The following is a 27,998-nucleotide window of genomic DNA, read 5'->3' on the forward strand; positions in this document are numbered from 1 at the left end:
GCAATCTTCACGACATCGCCTGGTTCCTTCCTGGTTCCACGTGGTCACTGGCTAGTGACCTTGACTCTGTCCCTTCTGCTTGCAGGTTCCTTCTCTTCTTGATCCCAGCCTTGGGATCCACCGGACACTCTTCACTGACTGCCTGTCAGCATCTTTCTTCAGGCATCCATAGGAGTCGACGACGAAAACGACGCATCTTCACCCCTATGCACCCGCAGCCTGTGGGCTAGGTAACTTGGGTACTCCGGTGCTCATCAGGATAGTGACTATCCTAGTGTCTAGTTTTCAAGTCTCAACTTCCTAGCTACTCCGGAAGTGTCCTAAATCTACCGTTTTCTAAACTGTACTATTGCTATTGACTTTTACGCATTACGCGTGAGTGTTTCCACTCTGCACACGAATCCCGTGGGCCTCCCACTTCCTAACTATCGCTAGTGTAGTGTAGCCCCAGCGATTCCCTAGGCCTGAAAGGGTGAAGAGTAAGCTTGAGGACATCATTGGTAAAGTACAGGAGGTGGAATATGAGTAGTGGAAGGTGACACAGAGACTACAGTCACTCAGCTGAAGAGGATTGCACCTAGCAGGGAGGTGAAGACTTTCAAAAGAAATGTAGTGGATGTTATTCTACTCTTGTATTTCAAGCTCAATGGTTAGAAAATCCGTGGAGAGGTCCACAACAGTTCTGGGTGGGTGGGATGGGGGTGGGGGTTGGGGTTTTGAATGTGGGTTTGGGGGTTCCCAGCAAATCTTAGAGGACCCTGGCCATGGGGTTGTAATATTGGTTTATCAACTTCCTCGCAGGGAAAAAGGAGAGAATACGTCTGAAGGTGATTCAGGGATGATAACATTACAGTAAGACAAATTCAAGGAGGGGTGGGGGGGATTTTGAGGTCAGCAATTAGAAAAAAACAAAATCTGTGTCAGTTTATTCCTTACGTCAGCTCTGTCACGTTGAAATGAAGAGGGCATTGGTGGACATGAACTGGCAGGATCAATCACAGAAGCAGCCTGCATCAGCAATACAAATTTTCTGTTTGAGACTGAAATATCAGAAAAAGCATTTCACCTTCTCCCAAGTAGACTCTGTTGCAACATTCCCTAGTGGCTTACCTGGGACAATGAATCGGACTGAGACACATGACTGTAGCAAAGTGCCCCATTTTGACATGGTCTCCCTCACTTTTTGCTTGGTATTTGATGCAATTTTGACTCCGGTGCACTGGTTCTTGCTAACCAGGTCCTCAGTGCCAGTGTCCTTTCCATAAAACAAGGTAACTGTTCAATTGTTCCCCAATTGGCAATCTCAGCACATCTGTAAGTCCCTAGAAAAGAGTAACCCTGGTACCTAGGGCATGGGAACTAAAGAGGAAACAATGCCTGTTCTGGAAGAAGGTATACACACCTCCTCCACCAAGATGCCTAGTGATTTAGCATATCAAGGCCCGCAGCTTCAAAGCCCCTGCTGCCTTTAGTATGCGACCTGGCTTCCCCCAGACCTGGGACATGCCACTCCCTGCCATGAGGCCAATTGGCAACACGGAAGGCGGGAAATAAGCTATGCAAGGAGGTGGTGCACTACCAGGCCAGTCACACTCCTAAGGTGGGCAGCCTGATGTGCTCCACTAAAGAAGGGTTACACCATCTTGATTTTGGTGGAATTATGAACTCTGAAACAGAGTTATGCCCACTCCCCACAGGAAGTGGTCAGATACCTGGGAGTAGTGACCCCAAGGGTAATTCGCCCCTTGGCAACTACCCTTCACCCCCCTTAAATGCCCCTAAATTCAGCATTCAGTTGGCCCCCTGACACCAGGAACTCAGACCCACCTGACAAAAGAAGGACAAAGAAGAGCCCAAGAAACGAGAACTGTGTACTACCGAGGACTTTGGAGCCAAACCCTACCCGCTTTCTCCTCTCCAGACAATTGCGACAACCCGACTCGTCCTGCAGCTGTGCATCATCCAAAATCCTCAGAAGGCCACAAGCACTGCGCCAAGCCGTCACCATCCCCCTTGAGGTGGAGGAGCCACTTCCCTGCACCGTTCTGCTGACCACCGGGTACACCGAAGCAACAGCTGCCTAGGAAGAGGTCACCGTGCTCCAGAGGGTCAGATCCGTCTCCCCACCAAGCTTGGCGCACCAGGAGCAACCTTGCAACAATACCCAGGGTACCGGACCACTTGCAGTAACCAAAAGCTTGTGTGAAGTCCAATCCGGACTCCAACACCGCAAAGACCGACCAGCCAACGAGGGACATCAGAATTGCAGAGGCCAGCACAGAGAGTGGCCCAGCCGTCATGTTTTTCCCCCCTCTGTAGGTCTGACTGAGAACCAAGAGTGCCTTCGTTGCATGGGAACAGCTGACCAAACTCCTCTCCACGTGGGCTCCCCAGGTCAGGTCCATGATCACCACCTGTGCCTCGCCGCTCCCAACACCCTCACAAACTGAGTTCTCCCCCTCCCCCGTTGGGAACTCCTGGACTTATCCCCCAAGATCCCCTTTGCAGCCTGTTTCTAGGTTGGCCCCCCTCCTTTGTCTATCTGAATTGTGCATGGCCAGCACATTCAGCATCCTTGCACTCGGACACTCCAGGGCAGGTAAACCTGAACTGCTGGTGGATCTTGTGACCTTGACCCCACCTAGCACCTTAAGTCCTAGCGGGGTCCCCCGAAATAAGATTGCAAATACCTGTATGCAGTATATGTTTCTTTCTCCATAGAAAAGCAATACCGCATAAAAACATTTGTGTGACATTTTTGCTTAGCTGTAAAAATGGAGATCTCAAAAAGTAAATACCTAATTAAGAAGTTCTTGGTGTTAAAAAAAAATATAAAAATATCTAATTTTCTAAATTGGTCTGGAGTTCCTTCTTGAGTACGTGTATCATTTATTGACTATGTGTGTTCAACAAATGCTTAACACTACCCTCTGATAAGCCTAAACTGCTTGCCCACACAAAAAAGAGCATTTGGGAATATTAATTTAAGCCCTGTAAGCCAATGAGGGTCGTTTGGACTTTCTACATAGTGTACCTCATTTTGGTACACTACATAAAACAAGCATTTGCAATGCAATAGGTCTCGCAATTGCGAGATTTTGAGTTATTGGCCTTGTAAATGGCAATGCCTTTTAAACGAATAAAAGGCATTGTCATTTACAATACCAATAAGTCAAAGTTTGGCAAAAGCGAGACCTATTGTATTACAGGGCGCGGTGTCCCTGAAGTGTGTGCCGCATTCATCATTGAAGTAAAAAAAATAATTAAACAGAGCGGTGTCCCTGAAGCGGACGCCACGATCACCATTAAAGTTTTAAAAAAATATATATGAAACAGGGAGCGGTGTCCCTGAAGCTAGGTGTTCTGGAATGTATGTATGTGGTGTGTAGTGGAATTGTGTGTTGGACTGGATTAGTTATTTGTCTAATTGTGTGGCATGGAATTGTGTGGTGTGGCTTGGATTTGTGCAGTGGAATTATGTGGCATGGTGTGCCGTGGAATTATATGCATAGTAAATATGTGGTGTTGAGTATACTGGAATTATGTGGAGTGGGATTGTGTGTTATGGATTGTAATTATGTAGAATGGTATTTTGTGGTGTGGAGAGGTACGTTCTGGACTTTAATTATATTGTGTGCTGTTGAATTTTTTGTGGCGTGATGTGGAATTGTGTGGTGTGGATTAGTTGTATGTGTAATTGTGTTGTTGAGTTGTATAATGTGGTTTGGTGTCGAATCATGTGGTGTGTTTGAACACAAGTTGGTCGCACACTGCTCGTCACACCAGCAAGTTGCCCCAAAGGACTGTGGTGAATTTAGTGGCGACGGCGGGTACGCCTATGCCACGATGTGTAAAAAGAAAACAGTATGTGTTGCATTTAGCCATCCCTGGACACGTGTTTCGAGGTAGTTGCCTCTCGACAGCAGGGAGCAGGACAATGTAAAGGGGTGCCGAGTGGACTGCCAAAATGTAATTAAAACAGGTCAAATACCTCTCATGGCGCGCAGGTGCAGAACCAGGGCTCGTCAGCCCGATAGCTCACGGGAGCCGTAATAATTTGAACACAAGTTGGTCGCACACTGCTCGTCACATCAGCAAGTTGCCCCAAAGGACTGTGGTGAATGTAGTGGCGACGGCGGGTACGCCTATGCCACGATGTGTAAAAAGAAAACAGTATGTGTTGCATTTAGCCATCCCTGGACACGTGTTTCGAGGTAGTTGCCTCTCGTCAGCAGGGAGCAGGACAATGTAAAGGGGTGCCGAGTGGACTGCCAAAATGTAATTAAAACCGGTCAAATACCTCTCATGGCGCGCAGGTGCAGAACCAGGGCTCGTCAGCCCGATAGCTCACGGGAGCCGTAATAATTTGAACACAAGTTGGTCGCACACTGCTCGTCACACCAGCAAGTTGCCCCAAAGGACTGTGGTGAATGTAGTGGGGACGGCGGGTACGCCTATGCCACGAATCATGTGGTGTGGATTGCAAATGTGTGGAGTTGAATTGTGTGGTGTGGAACTGTGTGGATAGGTTTACCTGTTTGGTGAGGAAAAGAAGAACTAGGTTGGAGATGAGCTTCAGATCTATGTGTTTGGATGCAAACAAAAAAGAAAGAGTTAGAGCTATTGGAGTTGTAAATGTCTTTTCCCTATATGTTATGGATTGGAGTGGATGTATGTGGTGTGTAGTGGAATTTTGTGGGTTGTATTGGAATAATTCTGGCATTGTGTGGCATGAAATTGTCTGTCATAGAGTGGATTTGTGTAGTGGAATTATGTGGCATGGTGAGCAGTTGTATTATGTGAATAGTATGTGTTTTTGAGTGTATTGGAATTATGTGAAGTGGGATTGTGTGTAATTATGATGAATGGTATTTTGTGTTGTGGAGTTTTATATAGTGGACTTTAATTCTGTGGTGTGCTGTTGAATTTTAAGGTATGATTTTGAATTGTGTGTTGTAAGTTGGCTATATGCGATGTGTGGTGGAATTGTGTTGTGGGGTGGAATAATGTTTGCTTTTTGTAATTTGTGGTGTGGAATGGATTTGGGTGGAGTTGAATAGTGTGGCATGGAACAGTGAGGTATAGAGTGAAATTGTGTTGAGTGGAATTATGTGGCATGGTGGAGAGTTTTTATGTAGATTGTTATGTGGTATAGCGTTTATTTATGTGGGGTGTATTTATGTGGTATTGAGTAGTGTGTAATTAGGTGGAGTTGAATTATGTGGTGCTGAGTGGTATTATATGGATTGTAAATATGTTGTGTGGTGTGATTGTATGGATTGCCATTGTATTGAGTGGTATTGCGTAGAGTGGCATTGCGTAGAGTAGAGTGGTTTGGCGTGCAGTAGTGTAGCATTGTGTGAAGTGCAGTTGGTTGGACTGGTGTTGCATAGAGGAGTGGGGTTGCGTGGAGTGGTGTTGTGTGGAGTGTCATTGCAAGGAGTGGCATTGCGTGGGTGGCGCTGCATTGATTAACACTGCATGGAGTGGTGTGGTGCAAAGTGGAGCACAGTTGTGTGGAATGCAGTTGTGTAGAGTGGGGCCGCATCGCGTAAAGTGCAGCTGTGCGGGGTGGCGTCGTGTGAAGTAGCATATAGTGGCACTACGTGGAGTGGTGTAGAGTAGAGTGGTGTTGCGTGTAGTGGCATTGCATTGAGAGGTGTTGCGTGTAGTGGCTTTGCATTGAGCTGAGTGGTGTTGCGTGTAGTGGCATTGTATTGAGCTGAGTGGCATGGAGTGCAGTTGTGTAGATTGAAGTGCAGTTTTGTGGAGTGCGGTCGCGTAAAGTGCAGTGGCGTGAAGTGCAGTGGCGTGAGTGGAGTAAAGCAGAGTGGAGTAAAGCAGAGTGGAGTAAAGCAGAGTGGAGTAAAGCAGAGTGGAGTAAAGCAGAGTGGAGTAAAGCAGAGTGGAGTAAAGCAGAGTGGACCGGCGTAAGGCAGAGTGGACCGAAGTAAGGCAGAGTGGAGTGGAGTAAATCAGAGTGGAGTGGAGTAAAGCAAAGCGGAGTGGAGTAAAGCAAAGCAGAGTGGAGTAAAGCAAAGCAGAGTGGAGTAAAGCAAAGCAGAGTGGAGTAAAGCAAAGCGGAGTGGGGTAAAGCAAAGCAGAAAAGCAAAGCAGAGTAAAGCAAAGCAGAGTAAAGTAAAGCAGAGTAAAGTAAAGCAGAGTGGACCAAAGCATAGTGGATCAGAGTAAACAGAGTGAACTGGAGTAACGCAGAGTGGACCGGAGTAAAGCTGTGGAATGAAGTAACGCAGAGTGGAGTAAAACAGAGTGGCGTGGAGTAAAACAGAGTCTATCAGAGTAGAAACAGAAACTCATTAAAACAAGATAAAGGCATGCACGTAGCCAAACCACTTCAAAGACGATCACGCGCAATGCAGCTGCCAGCAGCTTAGCACCCAGCAAGGGCAGAGCAGGAACTTCAGCACAAACAAACGATGGCCAGGAAGTGGCTCAACATATAAAGATGTCGACTTTGGAGCAGGGGAACAGGGTTTGAGCCTCAGCATGGGCTGCATCCTTTAATTATAATTAAATAAACAGAGATCTCGTGAATATTAAATATAAATAAATAAACAGTGTCCGGTGAGGGCAGGAAGCTGCCAGATGTGGAAATGCCAGCAGCAAAGAAAAAAAAAAAGTGAAAGCAGGGGTGCGCGCTGCATTTGAAGTAGTTAAAGTGATCGGAGACGCGATTAAGGGAGCAGAAAGGAAACTGATTAGAAGGGAGGGGGTAGTGTGAAAACAGCGGGGAGAGAAGGGAGGGTGTAATAAAAAACCAAGGAGCCAAAGCTATAGAGAAGGGAGGGGGGAGTGGGAGCAGCTGTGCACGTGCATATGATCGTGCACTCAAGGTTTAGGCCAGCCAAAACTGTGGGTAGCACTTTGAAAATCCCACATATAAAATGTCTCTTCGAGCCTTTGGCTCAGCGAGACCTAAAAAAGGGTCTGTTTTCACTGTAAAAATAAAGCGTGTCCATGTTGCGTTTTGAGCCGTTCCCTGTCACGGGCACTAGGCCTACCCACACAAGTGAGGTACCATTTTTATCGGGCGACTTAGGGTAACACAGAATTGTAGAGCAACTGTTACTACCTATTGACTTTCGATGCATTTTTGCCTTCCAAATGAAAGACAATGTGTCAAAAAGAAGTCATTTTGAAAAATGACCTCTAATTCTCATGCTAGTATGGGTACTCCCAATTTCGGAAATGTGCAAATATCTACTGTTTCTAAACTCTATATTTTGTTCCCATTTCAGAAATACATAGGTGTCTTTCATACCTATTTTTTAATGTATACATTTTCCCAGAATAATTGCTATATACCCGGTATATAATAAAAAACCATTGCAAGATGCTGCTTAGTTATTGGCTCTGGGTTCGTCTGGTTCTTGATGAACCTACAAGTCCTTTATATCCCCACAACTAGAAAGGTTTAGCGGACGTAACGGTATATCGCTTTCAAACAGCTGATGTAATTAGAAGTTACAGGTGAAAACGTTGACACAAATGTCTGTTTTTTTCAACTAATTTTCAATTTTCCTCTCTTCAACTGTTAGTTTCTATAAAGAAACCTTGAAGGATCTACACAAATGACCCCTTGAGGAATTCAGAATGTTGTCTACTTTTCTAAAATGTATAGCTTTCCAGGCTCCATTATTGCTTTCACACCCATTAACTGGAAAGGGGTTGAAAGCACAAAAAATAGCAGAAATGGGCTAGGTCAATTTTGGTTTTCTGACAAAAGTCTGCTTGTCCCTGAAAAAAGGGAAGATGGTGATTTCAGCCCCACGAGTCCCTTTTTTATACCATTTGCAGGGAAAACAAGCATTTGCAATGCAATAGGTCTCGCATTTACGCGCGTTTAAGCTATTGGCACTGTAAATGACAATGCATTTTATTTATGTTTCAAAAACGAAAACAAAAATAAAAAGCAGTGTTGTTTGCAATGTCGATAGCGCAAACTTGCATAAATGCGAGACCTTTTGCATTGCAAATGCTTGTTTAAACTATCCAAGTCGCCCAAAAATCCGGGGACAAACAGTAAAGTATGACACTTCTGTGGGCCAAACAACGTGAATACACTATGTTTAACTGAACAATATTCGTTCCTTTATTAAAAAGAACATATAGATGTATATTTTAAATGCATAGATGTAAATGAAAGGCTTTTACAATACTTGTGTGTATACTCCATACAAAAGCAGTTTTTGCGTTTCTGTTTACAGCAGCAGCACCCCTCCTGCCGCCGGGCACTGCCCTATTCCACAGTGTGCATCTCTGGCCCTTCAGTAATAAGACAATGACATTCTCCCGGCCCCCTGTATTTGCGTGGGCTGCCCCCTGACTCGGTCGGGCCATCTGTCCGTCTGTCTCGTTGATAGCACTATGGGAAGTTATCCCACTCTCATCTCTTCAAGGTATGCCCAGGCCTTCTGTCCGGCTGTCTGTCTCTGTGGAGTCTGCCCTGTCGCTCTGACTGGCTGTCCGTCTCTCTTACAACTGAATATTTATAACACGTGTGCACCACACACCAACCTGTATCCAGGTGTGAAACACGCGGGTAATTTCGGGGGAAAAAATCTCGCGGTAGGGCAGCACGCGATTTTCAAGTAGGAGTTAGCAAAATACCAACCTTCCTGCTTTTGTACTAAAAAAATGCAAAGGGACGCTCTTAAATGAGTGGGTAGTTAGTTCCATCGTTACGTCCAATCATGGAGAATCTCCACTAAGCGCCAAGAAGCCAAAAAATCGTCAAACGATGGGCTTTGAATACATACTCAGTACCATAACATATCATCCCTATTTGATAATTTATAATTGGCGCTGGGGACTTCCAGCACAGACAGATCTTGGGGTGGCTTTACAGGCAGAGGCATCTTAAGGGTCAGTTAATCGTACCAAGCAACATACGACATTTATGGACTCGCGTCAGATTCTTAAATCCCACTCGTGCCTTCACGCTGTCAGCCAATGGCAAGCTTTCCTCAAATGGGGAGCACTATTGTCCTGGCATCACCCGAGAACAAGCCAATCCACGGGGTCTGCACCCGTTGAAGCCGCGTCAGCTGATAGTCGGGAAGGCCTGCTCACCGAACATTCCAAAAGCACAGCTTGGAGTCAATGGGGGTCCCCCAGCAACCAAGTGAGGGACCCTGGGAAGGGTTAGACGGAGCTGCCCCCAGAGTTAGAGCCAGCACTCCTTCACTGTTTATCAGTGTGTGGGGGCTCAGGAGGAGGCCACCTCGCTTCATGGCACTGTTTTAGTCGTGAGTTGTAATATGGCAGCCACGTGCATTCGGGGTATTGTAGTCCACGTTTGCATCCATTTAGCCACTGACACGCTTCATACCATTCATTTATGGATTTAAAGCCCAGGGCTGAAAACAACGTCCGTGATGACATGAAATTCAGTGCTTTAAATGAGCAGGTCCATCAGGAACTTAGTGCCCGCTCTTCTTCAATTTGAAAGGGAAATGACCTGCACTTTTCAATTGGAATGCAGTACTTTTGAATGGGAGAGTGAGTACCAGCACCTCTGAGTAGCAAACAGGTACACTGGGGCAAAGAGTACACGCTCTTTTTATATTCGCATTTCAAGCACTGGTCTTTATTACCTTGAGTCCTAGATGCCCCCCCCCCCATCCCCCATCCCATCCCCTTTGGGACGGACAAAGGAGTTATGTGTCTGATTGGGAGCAGTTTCGGCCGGACGCCAGCGTCGGTCTCTGCATGGCCTCCTCTGTGGGTACTGTCTGCTTGTCTCTGCCCTCTGTTAGTGTGTCTATCTGGCATGGTGCGGTTGAACCTCTCCCTCTCTCAGTGTTTGCTTGGTTGCCGGAATTGCAGCGCACACGGCTCACCTGTCCAGGGAGGGGCTGCACCCAAGGCCCCACCCTTGCTGCACGCTCAACAACTCACGATTCCCAGCAGCTGGACTGACGGAGGAAACACCTCAAAGTACAAAGAAAACAAGCTATGTTCAGTTCCCGAGGACAGGCCCATTGTAGGGTTTAAACTCCCCGTGATGACACTGCTAGAGGTGCGGGGGCATGTGTTGTGTGCAGGAGCACACTCAAACTTTCTCCTCCACATGGATAAAAAGTACAGTCACCCAGACTCTCCTGCGAACAAATAAACAGGTGCAGCCAGTCACCCAGACTCTACCCTTCATAAGGATTAAAGGTGTAATCACCTTGGCGCTGTCATCCACACGGATAAAACGTGAAGTCAGCGTGGCCCTCTCCTCCATAGGGTAAAAGGTGGAGTCACCCTGACTCTCCGCCACACGGATGAAAGGCGGAGTCACCCTGGCTCTCTTCTCCAAGGGGAAAATGGTGGATCTCTTTGGAAACTCACTTAACTATGGCTCGTTTCCAGCCATGGTTTGAAGTAAGGCTAGGGCCATAGGTGACATGTGTAGGGGCACCAGGGGTTAAAAGTCCAAGGGTAATGGGACAGAAGAGGGGCATATGCCAAAGTGGTCCCACGTCACAAACTCGCCCCCTCAGCTGGCCCTGGCTTTAGTTAACTCTGTCAGGGTGGGCGCGTCCGGTCCGCGGGTCTTATGGATAGAAACTACTAGACCCAGAATGCAACGGGGTTATAGTGACAAAAGAGAGTTAATCCTGGCAGCGGCAAGGGGTGCTTCGTGGGCGCCTCATCCCCCTAACTCCTAATGGAAACTACAGAAACTGAGAGAAGAGGTGGGACTGGAGGCCGAGGGTTGAGGGTGTGGAGAGGGGAGGAGAGACAGGAGGGCTGGGGCCAGAGGGAGGGGAGGGCTGGGGGTGTGTGTGGTGAGGGAGGGAAGTGACAGGAGGGCTGGGGCCGGAGGGTAGGAGGGCTGGGGGTGTGTGTGGTGAGAGACGGAGGTGACAGGAGGGCTGGGGCCGGAGGGTAGGAAGGCTGGGGGGGTGTGTGGTGAGAGAAAGGACAGAAGACTGTGGGTAGGCAGGGCGGAAGCAATATAGGAGCACAGCAGGTTTATATTTAGTTGCGTCTAAATTTAGAACTTGTGCAATTGTTGCCTGTTGGGCTCTGGGACAGCCAGATAACAGCCTTTTTACTTTTATCACCGCGGAAGTGTTTCCAAATAGTAACTCGCATACCTTCTGCAAATATAGTTATATATGTAATTGAAAACTGATCTCACACGTCTTTGCATTAGCAACCGGAATTAGGTAATTCATTGATATGGGATTAAGTGATTCGCCCAGAATCCCAGGATGATTGAGCCTCCCATCAGACTCGAACCCGCTTCCCAATTGGCCGCCCTAGCCGTTAAGCCACACCCTACATGCAGAGATGGCCCGTACAATATGAGGAGTTAGCCAATATTACAGTGCCCCTCTTTTGCACAGAATAGTCAGATAAACGATGTGCTTGATCCCAGCATGGCACATCGTTTTTAAGAAATTGGCTAACCGCAGCTAGTTGCAGCTGCGCTCAGCAGCACCGAGTGCAGCGCGAAGTTGCAGCTATGTCAACAGATGCATTACTTTCTTTTAAAACCGCACGTGAGGTAATGGTGGGGGAGGGCACTGCACGGAGTAGGGCACTGCACGGAGGGCAGCGCGTGGCTGCATCTATGTGGAGAAAATCATTTAAAAAATACGATATGACGTAATGGTGGAGAAGAGCACAGCACTGAGTGCTGTGATTGGCAGCGTGTCCCCAAAAATGTTTCTCGACCTACATGCAGCTACCGGATGGTTTGGCCAACATGGGAAATGGAAGGGCGGGGCTTAAACAGCACAGAAAAAGACACCCTCAAGCCTAAAATCACTGAGGCCCGATTAATAAATGCAAATAAAAGGCACGCCATGAGGAGGGAAGGGCGGGGCTAAAGCAAGAGGGACACAGACACCGTTGATCCCAAAATCACTGCGGTGCACTTAAGAAATGCAAATGAAAGGCACGGCATGGGGCGGCAAAGCAGTTTCAAAAAGAAGAAGGGGAGTTAGGATAAGAGAGAGCACGAGGGCTGGAGCAGAGTCATGACAAGGGTCGCCATTGTCCCTTCTTTGAAAGTGAAAGCGGGCATGGCATGTTGAGTGCGTGAATGGGAGAAGCTACTCATAAAGCAAAGTGGTTTCAGAAGGAAGAAGGGGACTTACCATAGGAGAGAGCGCGAGGGCTGGTGCACAGTTATTACGACGTCCGCCATTGTCCCTGCTTTGAAAGTGAAAGCGGGCATGGTGCGCGGAGCGCGAATCAAAAAAACAAGTAGTCCCTAAACGTATAGATAACAGCCAGGAGCGAAAGTAAGTGGTAGTTGGTCGGTGCTGCTTCCAGCACAATGGAAGCAAAACGGAAATGACGTTTCGGACCACCAGCCAATCCAATAGCTACATAAAAAGAGCAATGCCAGGTTTAACCAATGGCAAGCTAAAAAACATATATAAATGCAATGGGTGGAGTTTCCCCACTAATACTAAATACTTAATGCCTCGTAGAGGCAGCGCATGCGCTGCCCTATGCGAGACCTAAAAAGCCAGCTTCCTACAATGACTAGCACAGGCCTGAGGATCTCTGGGAGTTTGGTGGAAGGTTCTGGATGGGAAGGCGGGTCGGGGTTTTTCCACAGAGGTGAAGAGTGATTGGGAATTCTAGAGCAGTAGATATTGCTTCTGAACTTTGTCACAGTTTTCACTTTTCACATGTGGTGACAATCGTTTTCCACCTTAAGTCTGTTATGCACTTTTACTCGCCTATGGAAAATGTACACGATGGAGTGTAATACTCATTAGAACACTGGAATGTTGGGGGCTCCATTGAAACCATTGGAGTGCCCAGGGTTTCTAATGACCGGTAGAAACCCAGGATCCAACATTCCAATGTTGTCGTTCACAGCGGTTGCTGTGAACTAAGTCCTCACAGAGCCCACGGGGAGTTGAGTCCCTCGGGCTCCGTGACAGCTTTGTTTTATTTATTAGAACATTCTATCCTCTAGCGGTGGAATGTTCTAATAGCCTTATAGCTCTCCGTAACTGGGCTATACCAGCTTTAAAGTCCCGCTCTCTTGTTAAAGACACTCGTATTCAGCTCGGGCCTTTAACGCTGGAGCGGACTATAAGGCAATATTACAAGATTGGAATTTTAGGAGTTCCATTAAAGACAATTATTTGACTCAGGGCTAATAATGGCTGGGATACACCTTCTGCTCCAACATTCCATTGTTTGTCTTGCTGTTTCTCCTTAATTCAGAACATTCTACCCTCAGTGGGTGAAGTGTTTCAATAGCCTTATAATACATGGGATTATGCAATCCCTGTATTAGAAGGTAGTCTCTAAAAAAATTTTATAATAGGCAGCTAGCGATACACTCAGTCAGTGATCATAAAGAAATCATGCCAGAAGTTAACTGCAATAACTTATTACAGTGAAGTTCTGATGTCACAATGCCTGCTGCCAAAACCAGCAGCCGAGGTAAAAGGTCGGAAAGGTCACGGCGCAAAATTAAAGCAGGTGTTCAAACAGCAAAAACTAAACGTCGCTTTTCTTTCTTCTGCTCTATTTTTCAAGTTGTGGAAAGAATCTGAATAGGGAGATTTATGGCAACATGTTTATTTTTTACACTCCTAAGGTAGTTATAGAAAAGGTAGAGTCTTTCTTTTTTGTGTGGTGTTCTAGAGATTATATTTGTATTCTTACCAAGGATTTAAGTGGCTTGTGGGAAAAGGAAGCTGATAATGTGACCATATACTATAAAGAATAAAGTACCCCATACCATATAATATAAGGATATTGCAAGTCACCTTGGAGTTTCCTAACCTTATAAAGGAACTCAGCATTTGGCCTCATTCCTCTATAGGCAATATCCTTATAATGTATGACAGGGGGTAATTTATCCCATACATTGCCCTTCTGCTTCTGGCAATGCTGGTTGTTAAAGGACCTCTCCCTTGTTATAGGGGCCTTTAACAATCTGTATAGGAAGCAGGCTAAACAGCTATATTTCATTACATAAAAAAACATTCATCATTATTGATGAGTTATTTTTTTTCATAAATAACTATACCCTGTCAGAGAAGCCCAATGGCAGAATCACTTTATATTAATTATAAGATTCCCCCAAAATTAAGGAAGAAACCATCTTAATCAGTGATTAATAATCTTATTAAAGACCCAATATATGATGATGTGTGACATCCATAGAAACATCTTTTACTACAGTTTTATGTCCTGAAGAAGATGGTTCATCAAAAGATCTTTGATTTACTGAAACATTTGAAGTTTGAATGAAATGTTCACTACTAGAAGAGAAGCATGATTTTGTACGACACAGTGGTGATAGTAGATTTTGGATTCAGAAAGAATTCAGGTGTTTTCACCCCTGTATTTGTTGAAGGTAGGACCCAAATGCGACTTTCTCATAAAATAAACTGAATCAATAAATAATGAATTTCTGTGAATGATGCAGACATGGTCTCCCGGCTTGTGAACGGCATAAGATTTCTGTGTCTGACTAAGTACGCTAAGTAGGTAAGAAGAGATTTTGTTGCTCGCTGATTTCAGTAGACACATTAAAAATTAAGAGACGTGTTGGACATAAAGAAAAAAATTGATGCAGCCTGGGCGGATTGCTTCAGTGATTCATTCGGCAAGTTTGAGAATAGAACACAAGGGGAAGTGTTTTGCCTTCTGCCATGCGGACTCTGCTGTGGCCTGCTTCAGTGACTTATGTCGGACAGTGGGTAGGACTAAGCGAACTGTCTGAAGCGGGGGACCAGAGGATCTCTCTAGGTGTTTGGTGGAAGATTCCAGATGAGATGAACAAGGATTCTTTACAACAGGAAGAGGGTTTAGGAGTGCTAGAGAAAGAATTAACAGTACTTATTGTTCAGGATGCTTGTGTTTCTGCTTACCAGTTGTCTCTTCAGGGGCCCACTTGAGAATTGCGCTACGTATAATGTGGTGTGTTTGAAACAATAGCTTACTTCAAATAATTGTATTTGACATTATATGGTGAAGTAGCGATGTACAAATGTTTGATTAATGTACCTTGGATTCTGTGATGATACCAATAACCAATCTAAATCTAAAATATTCAGCCCTTTGCAAAGATTCTTAATATTAGTAAAAATACATGCTAGAGACCAAGACTGAATTTCTCCAAAAATAAATCAAGTGGTAAGACTGCAATAAATGAGATAGTATAGAATTGCATTCCAACCAAGAGAGATGCAATACGCACTTTAGCACAATGATTTATTTTCATGTTTTACATATCGAAGAGATGCCTCTAACGCATTTCTACTTACTGCTCACCTAGCCGCTGAAGATACTGAACAGTCCTCTCGTGGCCCTTCAATGGAGAGTTCGCTTTTTTGGACTGATCCACCAAAACCTGAAGGGCTGCAAATGACAGAAGGAGTATTTCAATTGGTTTCTTATTTATGTTCTTCATCATTACAATTCTTTCACCAGGTCTGAAAGCTGAACAGGTTTAAAGAAAAAGTACTAGCCAGTGTTAACCCAGTGACTCTCAAAACAATAGGTGCCCTCCATTCATCAACTTATATGAACTGCACTTTGCCAGTTTTAAATAATGCACTGAAAACCAAAGAACGAGTGTTAGACCTGTCAGCCCTTTGGGTGGTCCCTCCTCATCATTATTTATTTTGTCCCACTTTTGCCTCAAACCCTGTTTGAATTTTTCCTTTTTGGGAACCACCAGACTTTTTCGTGTTGCTGCAGATTCAGGGAGCCATTTTAGCTACCCCTGAAACTTCTGTCTGAGGGCCTGGAGCACAAAATGGTGGCCACCTGTGACATCACCAGCATCCACTGGAACCTGCTAGCACCTTCCAGAACATTCCAGAACCCTGTGACAGTTGGAGGCGGTTTAGAATGTTGGGAAGCTAAGACAGAGAGTTGGCAGTTGGAGCTGGCTGGTGAAGAGTGAGCAGCAGAAACTTGAAGGAGGAAGGAGTGAAGCAGCAGGGGTGGAAACTTGTGCCTGGAGTGGGGTCCATAAACCCACCCTTGATACTAGTCCCTACTGACTGAGCCCAGCCTGGAGCCCTGTGTGGGAAGAAGCAAGAAAACCCATCCTAAGGACCTGGACAGCAGGAACAGGCCTTAGAAACAGAGAACAGCAAGATCCTGACCTGGAAACTGGTTTCCCTGGAGTCCGACGTCGAGTAGCCTGAGACCTGGAGCCCGAGGTGGAGAAGCGGCGCTGACTGGAAAAGCAGACGTCGTACCCGGAGCCGCCAGAGGTCGAGAGAGGGCGCCGTCAGAGGTCGTGAGGAGTACCAGAGGTCGAGGAGGAAGTCACCCGAGGTCGAGTGAGCGGCGTCATCGGAGGAGTGAAGTCCGCCCTCCGGAGTCGTCGGAGACCGAGGTGAGGTGTACCGGAGGTCGGGAGTGGAGGTCGCACTCCGGAGCCGCCGGAAGTCGACATCGAGTCAAGGCCGGCCGACGTCATCGAAGTTGAGGTCGCCATCGGACCGGAGCCGCCCGAAGTCGACATCGAGTAAAGACTGCCCGACGCCATCGAATCGGAAGTAGAGATCGAGCCGAGGCCGCCGACATCGAACCGGAACCGCCTACCGGCGTCATCAAGAACTGACATTGTGCCGAGGCCGCCGACATCGAACCGGAACCGCCTCACGGCGTCGACACGACTCCAGCGGCGTCGGAGCATCAGAAAAAGGGCAGTAAGTGGAGTAGAGGGCGCCTAAGGCCCTGTGGAGACCTGAGAGACTGCTCTAAGGGGCTAGGGAGGTGCTAGAACCAACCTGACTGTGCCAGGGGTGAGCTGGGACTAATCTAGAGAAGTTGTGTGGAGGGAGAGAGCCAGGTCTCTGGTATTCCCCCCTTGATCTACCTCAGTTTAGGCCTCAGCCTTGTCCAAGCCAGGGAGTAGACACCCTCAAGCCTTCCCCATCCCCACAAGCTGTGCCTGGGCCAAATCAGCCCTTAGGAATTCAAAAGTGATCTGATTCTATGAATGTCACTGTCAGCTTTTAAGTATTTATTAGGGGCACTGTATTTATTGTATTTAACCTATTTATTGCTTCACTGTATTTATTGGTCCACAGTATTTATTGATGCACAATATTTATTGGTTACAGTATTTATTGCCTCAGAATATTTAATTGCCTGTATGTATTGCACCTTTATTTAGGCCTTCAGTATTTATGATCACCCCTATTTATTGAATCATTAAGCCAGTATTTATTTGACCTGCACTATCCAAAAAGTTTGTATATTGTGATTGTTCTTTATTTTATCCAATCAGCAACTAAGAGAAAAAGAAGATAAAGAAAGATATTTTCATAATTTTTACGGTGTAGAGTCGTTTTTGGAACGGATGCACGCATGGTTATTGTATGGGTATGTCGTATGCTTAGCACGGAGCCTGATTCCTGACCACTCGAGCCAAGCTACCAGTGTGTTCCGGAAGACCACCACCACCCTTTCAGAGTGGGAGTGTGGTTTTTCCAACATAAATTGGTGTTCAGTGGTGGGATAGAGCTGTGCCTACGTATACTTAACAATAACTGTGGGTAGTCCATAGGCCTACACCGGGAGTTTTCTCAAAGCGGCCTTCCTAATTGTGGGTTTTTGTTTTTTCCAAATTTACTCTGGTGGTGGGAGGAGGTATTATTAAAGGTACCCCCCTGCATTGTTACTGCAAATAACTGTCCTCTAACCTGAGTGGGCGAGATGGAATTTGTACTAGAAAATCTAGAAACGTACACTGTGGCCCAACTCAGGGAGTTTTGCCAGCGGGAGGGGGTGTACTGTCCCCCAGGAGCAAAGAAGGGTGCACTCCAAACCAGCTTAAGGGCTTGGGGGGAGGCACGCCGAGAAAGCAAGGCTGAGGAGGAGGACAGGGATAGAGAGCCTGACACCGAGGGGGCTGAGATGTACCAACCTGAGGTGGGGAACCTGTCAGCGGGGCCCAGAACCATTTCTAGGAAGGGCAGCAGTGCCTCTAGCGGTGGCTTGTCTGAAGTGGAGTTAACAGACCGGAGGGAGAAAAGACAGCTCACATGGGACTTAGCAAGGCTGGAGAAGGAGAAGGAGGATGGCCCATGAATTACGACTGAAAGAAATAGATCTTCAGATCCTGAGAATCGGGGCACAACCTGTTCCTAATGGTGGCAGCCAAACCCAAGAGATCACCAGGGAACCTAAACCATACCTGCCAAAGGACATAGTAGCTAGCTATGGAGTGGGCGACGATATCGCCAAGTGGCTAGCGGCCTATGAGGTCTCGTTGAGGGCCCATGGGGTTCCAGAGAAGTACTGGGGAGGGGGATTGTACAAGTACATGCCTCCAGCTGGTAGGGATGCTTTATTGGCCCTCGAAGAGGATGAGCAGACCCACTACCCCACCATGAAACTGGCGCTCATAAGGAAGTTTGGACTAACACCCGAAAAGTACAGACAGAAGTTCAGGGGTAGTCACAAACTGGGCACACAGAATTTGGCGGACTTCCTGGACTATGCAAAGAAGGCACTGGAAGGTTGGATTCAGGGCAGTGAAGTGAGGAACTACGAGGGGTTGTTTGACCTAGTACTGAAGGAACACCTGCTCGAGAAATGTTTCCCTGAACTGCGGCAACACCTGGTGGATAGCAAGCTGACCAGTCCCCGGAAGCTTGCTGAGGAGGCGGACATTTGGGCTAGTACCCGGGTGTCCACAAGGGGGACTGGAGGGGATACTCAAAAGGCCGGACAGGGCGCCCCCCAGAAGAAAGAGGGAGGGGAAAAGAAAAAGGAGTTCTCCAAAGGCCCCCAAAATAACTTCCAAGGGAAGGGAACAGGATTCACCCCTAGGGCTAACCCACCCAGAAACCCTAATCCTGGCCAGAGTCAGCAGCCAAGGGTTGTCCATTGCTATGAGTGCGGTGGCGTTGGACACTATAAAGGAGATCCGAAGTGCTTGAAACGACCACCCCCTCCCACTGGAGGAAAGACCCCCGGAGTAGCTAGTGTAGTGCTCGGGGAGGAGATGCCCTTAACTAAGGGAAGGGAGTGGGCGGGTGTCACTTTAGTGTCCCTGGGAGAACGGGAGATGGTTCCTAAGATCCAGGTGCCCGCAAATACCGCAAAGTATGGGCAGTGGGTCACCATCAACGGCCAAAGAGGGGAGGCTCTGAGAGACACAGGAGCCAGTATGACTATGGTGCGTAGCCAACTGGTGTCTCCAGAGCAGGTAATTCCCGATGTACTCCACCCAGCCGCGATGGCTGACGGCAGAACAGGCCACTATCCAGTGGCCGAGGTTCCCTTTGAATGGGGGGGGGTTGCAGGTTCACTTCGAGTTGCCGTAAGCCCTGCCGTGCCAGTCGATTGTCTGCTGGGGAATGACATGGAGCACAACGCTTGGAAGGAGGTGGAATACCGGACTCACACCGAGATGCTCGGTACACCTGACTGGGCCTGTGTTAGCACAAGGTCCGCGACTACCCGAAGAGGGAGTTCATTTCGGCTGGAGCCTGGAACAAAGGCCCAGCCAGCTGCCAGTCAAGGGAAGAACCGAGGACAGGAGGAGCCTGCCTCGGCGTCCCCACCCCGTAGGACGGATAGGCCACCGGAGGTGGTGGACCAGGAGTCTGCGGTGGGGGACGTTACCAACCTGGAGGACCTACCCATCCCGGCCGAGTGGCACGTGGAGGGAGGCCCGTCCAGGGAGGAATTCTGCCAGGGCCAGAGGGAGTGCCCTACCCTTGAGGGGCTAAGGCGTCAGGCCGAAGCCCAGGCAGCAGGGAACGTTGAAGGGAACTACAGTGTTTACTGGGAGGATGGCCTCCTCTACAGTGAACCCAAGGCACCCCTACATGGATCGTCACGAGCCTTGGTAGTTCCTCAACGTTATCGAGCCTTCCTACTGGAGTTGGCTCACGAGATCCCCTTGGCAGGACACCTGGGGCAAGACAAGACCTTCGCCCGTCTTGTCCCACACTTTTATTGGCCTCAGATGAAAGTGTCGTCCGATACCTACTGCCGGACATGTGTGTCTTGCCAAGCCAGTGGGAAAACAGGGGTGAAGCTGAAAGCTCCCCTGGAACCACTTCCTGTCGTTAGCACCCCCTTTGAAAGGGTGGGCATCGACATTGTGGGTCCGTTAGATCCACCGACTACAGCTGGTCACAGGTTTATCCTGGTTCTGGTGGATCATGCCACACGGTACCCAGAGGCAATACCTCTGAGGACCATAACAGCACCTGTTGTGGCTAGGGCCCTGATGGGAATCTTTACCCGAGTGGGTTTTCCCAAGGAAGTTGTGTCCGACAGGGGGACCAACTTCATGTCAGCGTACATGCGGGCCATGTGGAAGGAGTGTGGAGTGACATACCAGTTCACCACTCCTTACCACCCCCAGACAAATGGTCTGGTGGAGAAGTTTAACAAAACCTTGAAGGGCATGATCAGAAGTCTGCCTGAAAGCCTGCGGAGGAAATGGGACGTCCTCCTACCCTGTTTACTTTTTTCCTACAGGGAAGTGCCACAGAAGGGAGTGGGCTTCAGCCCCTTCGAGCTTCTGTATGGGCACCCTGTACGTGGACCTCTCAACCTGGTGAGAGACGGATGGGAAAGAACTCCCAGAAAGCTTCCCCAGGATGTGGTGAGCTACATGCTGGCCTTCCGGAGCCAAATGGCTAAGTTGTGGAAGCAAGCTTCTGACAACTTGGAAGCCAGCCAAGCAGTGATGAAGGCGTGGTATGACCACAATGCTCACCCGGTGGAGTTGGAGCCTGGCCAGAAGGTGTGGGTGATCGAACCGGGAGAGCTTAGTGCCCTCCAGGATCGCTGGTCAGGACCCTTTGAGGTGTTGGAGAAGAAGGGTAAGGCTACCTACTTGGTGGACCTGAAGACCCCTCGTCAGCCCCTGCGGGTGCTGCATGCCAACCGCCTCAAACCCCACCACGAGAGGCCCGAAGTCATCTTGATGATGGTGACTGACGGAGGAGAGGACGTGGAAAGCGAGCCTCTCCCTGATCTGTTTGCGTCTCAAGAGAAGGATGGGTCGGTGGAGGGAGTGATTCTCTCCCCATCTCTAACTCCTGAACAGCAGGAGGACTGTCGCCAGGTCCTGGGGCAGTACTCTTCGTTGTTCTCCCTTGTCCCGGGTAGGACTCACCTGTGCGTCCATGACGTGGACACAGGAGACAGCCCACCTGTGAAGTCCAAGATCTACCGGATGTCAGACAAGGTGAAGGCCAGCATTCATAGTGAAGTCACTAAGATGCTGGAGCTAGGAGTGATCGAACCTTCTAGCAGCCCCTGGTCCAGTCCGGTGGTGTTAGTACCAAAAGCTGCACCACCGGGTGCCCAACCAGAACTGAGGTTCTGTGTGGACTATCGGGGACTGAATTCAGTGACCAAAACTGATGCTCATCCGATCCCTAGGGCGGATGAATTGATTGACCGGCTGGGAGCTGCCCAATATCTAAGTACCTTTGACCTTACTTCAGGGTACTGGCAGATCTCTTTGACTGATGGAGCAAGGGAAAGGTCAGCCTTCTCCACGCCCAATGGCCACTACCAGTTCTGTGTGATGCCCTTTGGGCTCAAGAACGCACCTGCCACGTTTCAGCGCCTGGTAAACCAGATCCTCACCGGAATGGAGAGTTTCTCTGCTGCTTATCTGGATGACATAGCCGTCTTCAGTAACAGCTGGGAGGATCACTTGCGTCACCTGCAAGCTGTTCTCCAGGCCCTGAGACAAGCTGGATTGACGATCAAGGCCAGCAAGTGCCAGATCGGGCAGGGGTCGGTAGTGTACCTTGGACACTTGGTGGGTAGGGGAGCGGTGCAACCCCTCCAGGCGAAGATCGAGGCCATCATGGCCTGGGAACCCCCCAAGACACAGACTGAGGTCCGAGCATTTTTGGGCCTCACGGGATACTACCGCCGCTTCGTGAAGGGGTACGGTACCATCGTAGCCCCCCTCACGGAGCTCACGTCCAAGAAACAACCTCGACGGGTAGTCTGGACGGAGGCTTGTCAGCAAGCCTTTGAGAGATTGAAGAAAGCCATGTGCGAGGCCCCGGTCTTAAGGGCCCCAGACTTTTCCAAGGAGTTCATTGTCCAGACAGATGCATCAGAACATGGCATTGGGGCAGTGTTATCGCAACTCAACGAAGAGGGTCTGGATCAACCCGTGGTCTTCCTATCCCGGAGACTACTTCCCAGGGAACAGAAGTGGAGTGCAATAGAGCGTGAAGCCTTTGCAGTGGTATGGGCTCTGAAGAAGTTGCGGCCATACCTGTTTGGCTCGCACTTCCTAGTTCAGACCGACCACAGACCCCTTCGTTGGCTGATGCAAATGAAGGGGGAGAATCCCAAGTTGTTGAGGTGGTCTATTTCCCTACAGGGAATGGACTTTCAGGTGGAACATCGGCCTGGAGTGGACCACGCCAATGCAGACGGTCTCTCAAGGTATTTCCGCCTTAGTGATGAGAACTCCCAAGGGGTTGGGTAGCTCTCCCCACTTTCAGCTGGGGGGGACGCGTGTTAGACCTGTCAGCCCTTTGGGTGGTCCCTCCTCATCATTATTTATTTTGTCCCACTTTTGCCTCAAACCCGGTTTGAATTTTTCCTTTTTGGGAACCACCAGACTTTTTCGTGTTGCTGCAGATTCAGGGAGCCATTTTAGCTACCCCTGAAACTTCTGTCTGAGGGCCTGGAGCACAAAATGGTGGCCACCTGTGACATCACCAGCATCCACTGGAACCTGCTAGCACCTTCCAGAACATTCCAGAACCCTGTGACAGTTGGAGGCGGTTTAGAATGTTGCGAAGCTAAGACAGAGAGTTGGCAGTTGGAGATGGCAGTTGGCACCTGACTGGTGAAGAGTGAGCAGCAGAAACTTGAAGGAGGAAGGAGTGAAGCAGCAGGGGTGGAAACTTGTGCCTGGAGTGGGGTCCATAAACCCACCCTTGATACTAGTCCCTACTGACTGAGCCCAGCCTGGAGCCCTGTGTGGGAAGAAGCAAGAAAACCCATCCTAAGGACCTGGACAGCAGGAACAGGCCTTAGAAACAGAGAACAGCAAGATCCTGACCTGGAAACTGGTTTCCCTGGAGTCCGACGTCGAGTAGCCTGAGACCTGGAGCCCGAGGTGGAGAAGCGGCGCTGACTGGAAAAGCAGACGTCGTACCCGGAGCCGCCAGAGGTCGAGAGAGGGCGCCGTCAGAGGTCGTGAGGAGTACCAGAGGTCGAGGAGGAAGTCACCCGAGGTCGAGTGAGCGGCGTCATCGGAGGAGTGAAGTCCGCCCTCCGGAGTCGTCGGAGACCGAGGTGAGGTGTACCGGAGGTCGGGAGTGAGGATCGCACTCCGGAGTCGCCGGAAACCTAAGGAGAGGAGCACCGGAGGTCGGGAGTGAGGATCGCACTCCGGAGCCGCCGGAAGTCGACATCGAGTCAAGGCCAGCCGACGTCATCGAAGTTGAGGTCGCCATCGGACCGGAGCCGCCCGAAGTCGACATCGAGTAAAGACTGCCCGACGCCATTGAATCGGAAGTCGAGATCGAGCCGAGGCCGCCGACATCGAACCGGAACCGCCTACCGGCGTCGTCAAGAACTGACATTGTGCCGAGGCCGCCGACATCGAACCGGAACCGCCTCACGGCGTCGACACGACTCCTGCGGCGTCGGAGCATCAGAAAAAGGGCAGTAAGTGGAGTAGAGGGCGCCTAAGGCCCTGTGGAGACCTGAGAGACTGCTCTAAGGGGCTAGGGAGGTGCTAGAACCAACCTGACTGTGCCAGGGGTGAGCTGGGACTAATCTAGAGAAGTTGTGTGGAGGGAGAGAGCCAGGTCTCTGGTATTCCCCCCTTGATCTACCTCAGTTTAGGCCTCAGCCTTGTCCAAGCCAGGGAGTAGACACCCTCAAGCCTTCCCCATCCCCACAAGCTGTGCCTGGGCCAAATCAGCCCTTAGGAATTCAAAAGTGATCTGATTCTATGAATGTCACTGTCAGCTTTTAAGTATTTATTAGGGGCACTGTATTTATTGTATTTAACCTATTTATTGCTTCACTGTATTTATTGGTCCACAGTATTTATTGATGCACAATATTTATTGGTTACAGTATTTATTGCCTCAGAATATTTAATTGCCTGTATGTATTGCACCTTTATTTAGGCCTTCAGTATTTATGATCACCCCTATTTATTGAATCATTAAGCCAGTATTTATTTGACCTGCACTATCCAAAAAGTTTGTATATTGTGATTGTTATTTATTTTATCCAATCAGCAACTAAGAGAAAAAGAAGATAAAGAAAGATATTTTCATAATTTTTACGGTGTAGAGTCGTTTTTGGAACGGATGCACGCATGGTTATTGTATGGGTATGTCGTATGCTTAGCACGGAGCCTGATTCCTGACCACTCGAGCCAAGCTACCACAGTGTGTTCCGGAAGACCACCACCACCCTTTCAGAGTGGGAGTGTGGTTTTTCCAACAACGAGTCCCTACCGTTTGAAAGAGGACCTCATGAGATCAAAGATAACCACTGCTGTGTCAGAGGCAAGATCTAAGTGAGCAAAGAAGTTGGGTGTTTTTTGGGGGGGATGTTTAAAACAGAACAAATACACCCGATACACAGTTCAATCCAAATGTTTGGATTATCAATATGCTGCCATTTGCCAATCAACTGTGGAGTAGCTGTAGAGCTTTCTGGGAGATTTGATCAACTTTAGCTAACTGAGAAAGATTCAAAATTTGCATCAAATATACTGTTTATCATATTGTGGAGACTCACTTGCCTCCAGTGAACTCTGGCTCTCTCTAACAAAGAAATGATCCTCGTGAGTATTTTTATTACATGTTGGAAGGTACACAAAATATGTCTGATTGTGTTCTTACTAGGAACTATTTTTATGAAGGTCAAACTTGATTTAAGAGCAAGAAATTATAATTTCTAGATATTTTGGCTCTGCCAAATCCTGTAAAAGTGTTTGTATAATGGTGGTCAATGCCCCACTTTCAGAGCCAAATCCTGCATGCACCACATGCCAATCTAATGGTTAGCATATGGGGCCTGCAGGACAAACAAATCTACTCTTTGACACCATCTTGGGAACAGGAGGTTTGAGACAGAAAGAAGTTAGCTTTGAAAACCACAAAAATTACAACTGGGCTGCTTTGGAACCTTGTAATATAGCCAATGTGATTTCTTATCCTTTCAATACAAATAAATCTTTAGCTATCACTAGTTTTAGTAGATGGCAAATTATCATTATTAATATGCTGCAGCTGCTCACTCAGGGCCCCAAAAGTCTCAACTGCACATTAGCTTTCTCTATGCTTTTGGTAAAAGGACGCCAATGAATTGAGACAACCATCATTCAAGACAGAAAGCAATGCTTATAATGTTGATCTGAGCTGCAACTCCAGCTTGAAAGTAGTAGAGACAGGTCCTCGAGGTATAAGGATGATTTTGAAACTATGAATTCTTAGCATGCAATTAGAGGTTGAGCTTTACAGTCTCAAGAAGATTGAGAGCATGTCACTTCTAAAATAGCAAAAAAGTAACTTAAAAATAGAGACACATTTAAGTGATACATCTTTGCTTTAAGATGGAAATGGAAAGACATTATACTTTATTGATGATCAATAGGGAAAGAAAGGTTCTGTGGCCCCATATCTTCAGTCAGTGATGTAGCACCTGAGATAAAGTTTGCATCAACTAAAAATTATCTCATATAGGTTGTCCTGCAGTACAGAATTGCACATGAAAAGAAGCAGCTTGAAATCTCTATTCTCTCAAACTAGCAGCCTGACAAGGAGAAAGTGCGCTCTAATTTGAATCCTTGTATTTGATATTCAAATAAACATTAGATTATGAGATTTTAAGGTACAAGTTACTTACCTCCGGTAACGATGTATCTGGTAGAGAGGATTCTAGCCGCAGATTCCTTAATGTAGAATTATCCCCAGGTGTGAGACTGGACCCGGAAAATTTTCTTGTCCCAGCATCTCCGCGCGCCGGGGGGCGGCACCATGCGACTCCGCCCTGACGTCCTCTGCGGGCGTGACATCAGCGAGGTAGCAGGGAAAGAGCAGAGCACCACTGTGAGGAACAACTGTGCAAGCCAAGGCGATAGCACCAGATGGCACTAAAGTACCAGAAGGCCACAGCAGCAAAGCCATAGCATGGAAAGAGCAGAGCACAACCGAGGAAGCCAAGGCGATAGCCATCCTGGAGGCACAAGCATTGGAAAGCGCCGGAACAGAAGGAGAGCGAGCGAGACTGCAACCACAAACTACACAGTGAAGGGCCACCCGCCCGGAACAGATGAGCAACAGCAATCCACCCTCACACTACACGGTCAAGGAGGGCCATAACCCCTGAAGGAGCCGGAGGCCAAAGGACAGGCAAAAGAATCCCCAACGCAGAAGACCGCAAGGGGATCAGAAACTCCAAACCAACAGGGGGAAAAAAGAGCAAAAGGAGACCCCGACACTGGAGAGAAGCTAGCTGGGGAGAAGCAAAGGCATACAGAAACCAACCACCCCTGCAGCAAAAGAAACAAGCATTGGCATAGCCAATAGGTCTCGCCTTTGGGACCTTTTAAGTGTTTAGCCATGCAACAGTTGCATAACTAAATACTTATAAGGTCCCAAAAGCGAGACCTATGGGCTATGCAAAGCGGCCGCGAAAGTGAAAGTAATCGCGGTAAAGCGCGGCGCGCGCGCCCACGCACATGCACTGTAGCTCTAGGCTGGCCTGGTAGCACTTTTTGGAGCCCTCTCAATAAGTCTCGCCAGACCAGCGCATGCGCTGGGTCAGGCGAGACCTAAAAAGGGGGATGGAACAATCAAGCAGAACCGGGAAAAAGAAAAGAGGACACCCACAGAAGACAAGCCACCTAGACGGAGGAGAGTGCATAAAACCAAGCGGAGGGTCCTCACAGAACGTGGAGGAAGGGCGGGTCCTGAAGGAATCTGCAGCTAGAATTGTCTCTACCAGATACAACGTTACCGGAGGTAAGTAACTTGTACATCTGATAGAGACTACTAGTCGTAAATTTCTTAACATAGAATAGATACCCTAGCCATACCCAGAAGGGAGAGAGCCTCCCAGCAGGAGAGAGACAGGGCCCCAGCCGCGGACATGCCACAGGAATAAGAAGGGAAGGCCAGGAGATCCCAAGCCCAACTAAGGGAGAATCGCCCAACACCCCACAGGAGCAGAGAGCGCCCGAAGGGCCTCAAGGAACAAAAGAACCACCTCGAATCCCAGGGAGAAGAGGTAGAACCAGAGGCAGGGCCCGCCGTAAGAAGCTAGCACAGTGATAGGAAACAGCCGAACACACCTCGGCCGCAAGCAGAGGACAAGGCAGGAACAGCCCCACCGCCAATAGCGCAGGCGTAAGAAAGGCACAGGTGCACAAAGCCCCAGCAGAACCAGTGGCAGGGGCACAAGGAAACGCATCAAAAAGCCACAACGGTGGACCAGAACAAGCAGGCATGCGCAGCCAGCAGCAGGCAACACCATGGAGTAGTGCACCAGAACAAGCCAGGCGCAAGCCGAAGGCAGAGGCCAGGGAGGGCCAGGACACATCCCAAAGGAGGGGCCGGTCCAGAAACACACACTGACCCACGAAAGAAGTGGGACCAGGCAGAAGAGAAAGAGACACGGAGGACAGGCCCAGGCCGTCAATCAGAACACAGAAAGCCAAGGAAGGCAAGTCCCTCTGGAACACCAGACAGAGGACCTGGCCAAAACGCCGGACAGAAGGGCGGCATCGCCACAACACGATGCCACAGGCAGCAGGCCAGACTTGTCTAGCGACGTAGCGAACCTGGCGAATGGGCGCAACGCAAGCTGCGCCAAGTTAATTGTCAAGAGACCGCACCTGCGATATACCGTGAGGCCAAGGAGAGCAAGGGACCCGTAAAGGGTGACCACATCTCCCCAGCACAGGACAGAGCTATGTAATAGCTACAAGTACCCCACATAGGGTAAGCTATGTCCCAAGAAAACATGGGAACACCTCTTAGGAAAAAATTCCGCAGCAG

At 48.5% G+C, this 27,998-nt stretch overlaps 1 protein-coding gene across 1 annotated transcript in view; it reads right to left on the reverse strand.

The window, feature by feature from the left end:
• Positions 1-27,998, reverse strand: part of VPS39 (VPS39 subunit of HOPS complex) — a 341,156-nt gene that overhangs the window by 93,477 nt on the left and 219,681 nt on the right. Inside the window, exon 15 of the mRNA XM_085627090.1 lies at positions 15,274-15,360. Coding sequence (XP_085483216.1) covers positions 15,274-15,360 — 87 coding nt within the window. The remainder of the gene's footprint in view (positions 1-15,273; positions 15,361-27,998) is intronic.

The sequence above is a fragment of the Triturus cristatus genome, chromosome 9 (genome assembly GCF_964204655.1).
Source record: "Triturus cristatus chromosome 9, aTriCri1.1, whole genome shotgun sequence".
NCBI classification, from domain to species: Eukaryota; Metazoa; Chordata; class Amphibia; order Caudata; family Salamandridae; genus Triturus; species Triturus cristatus.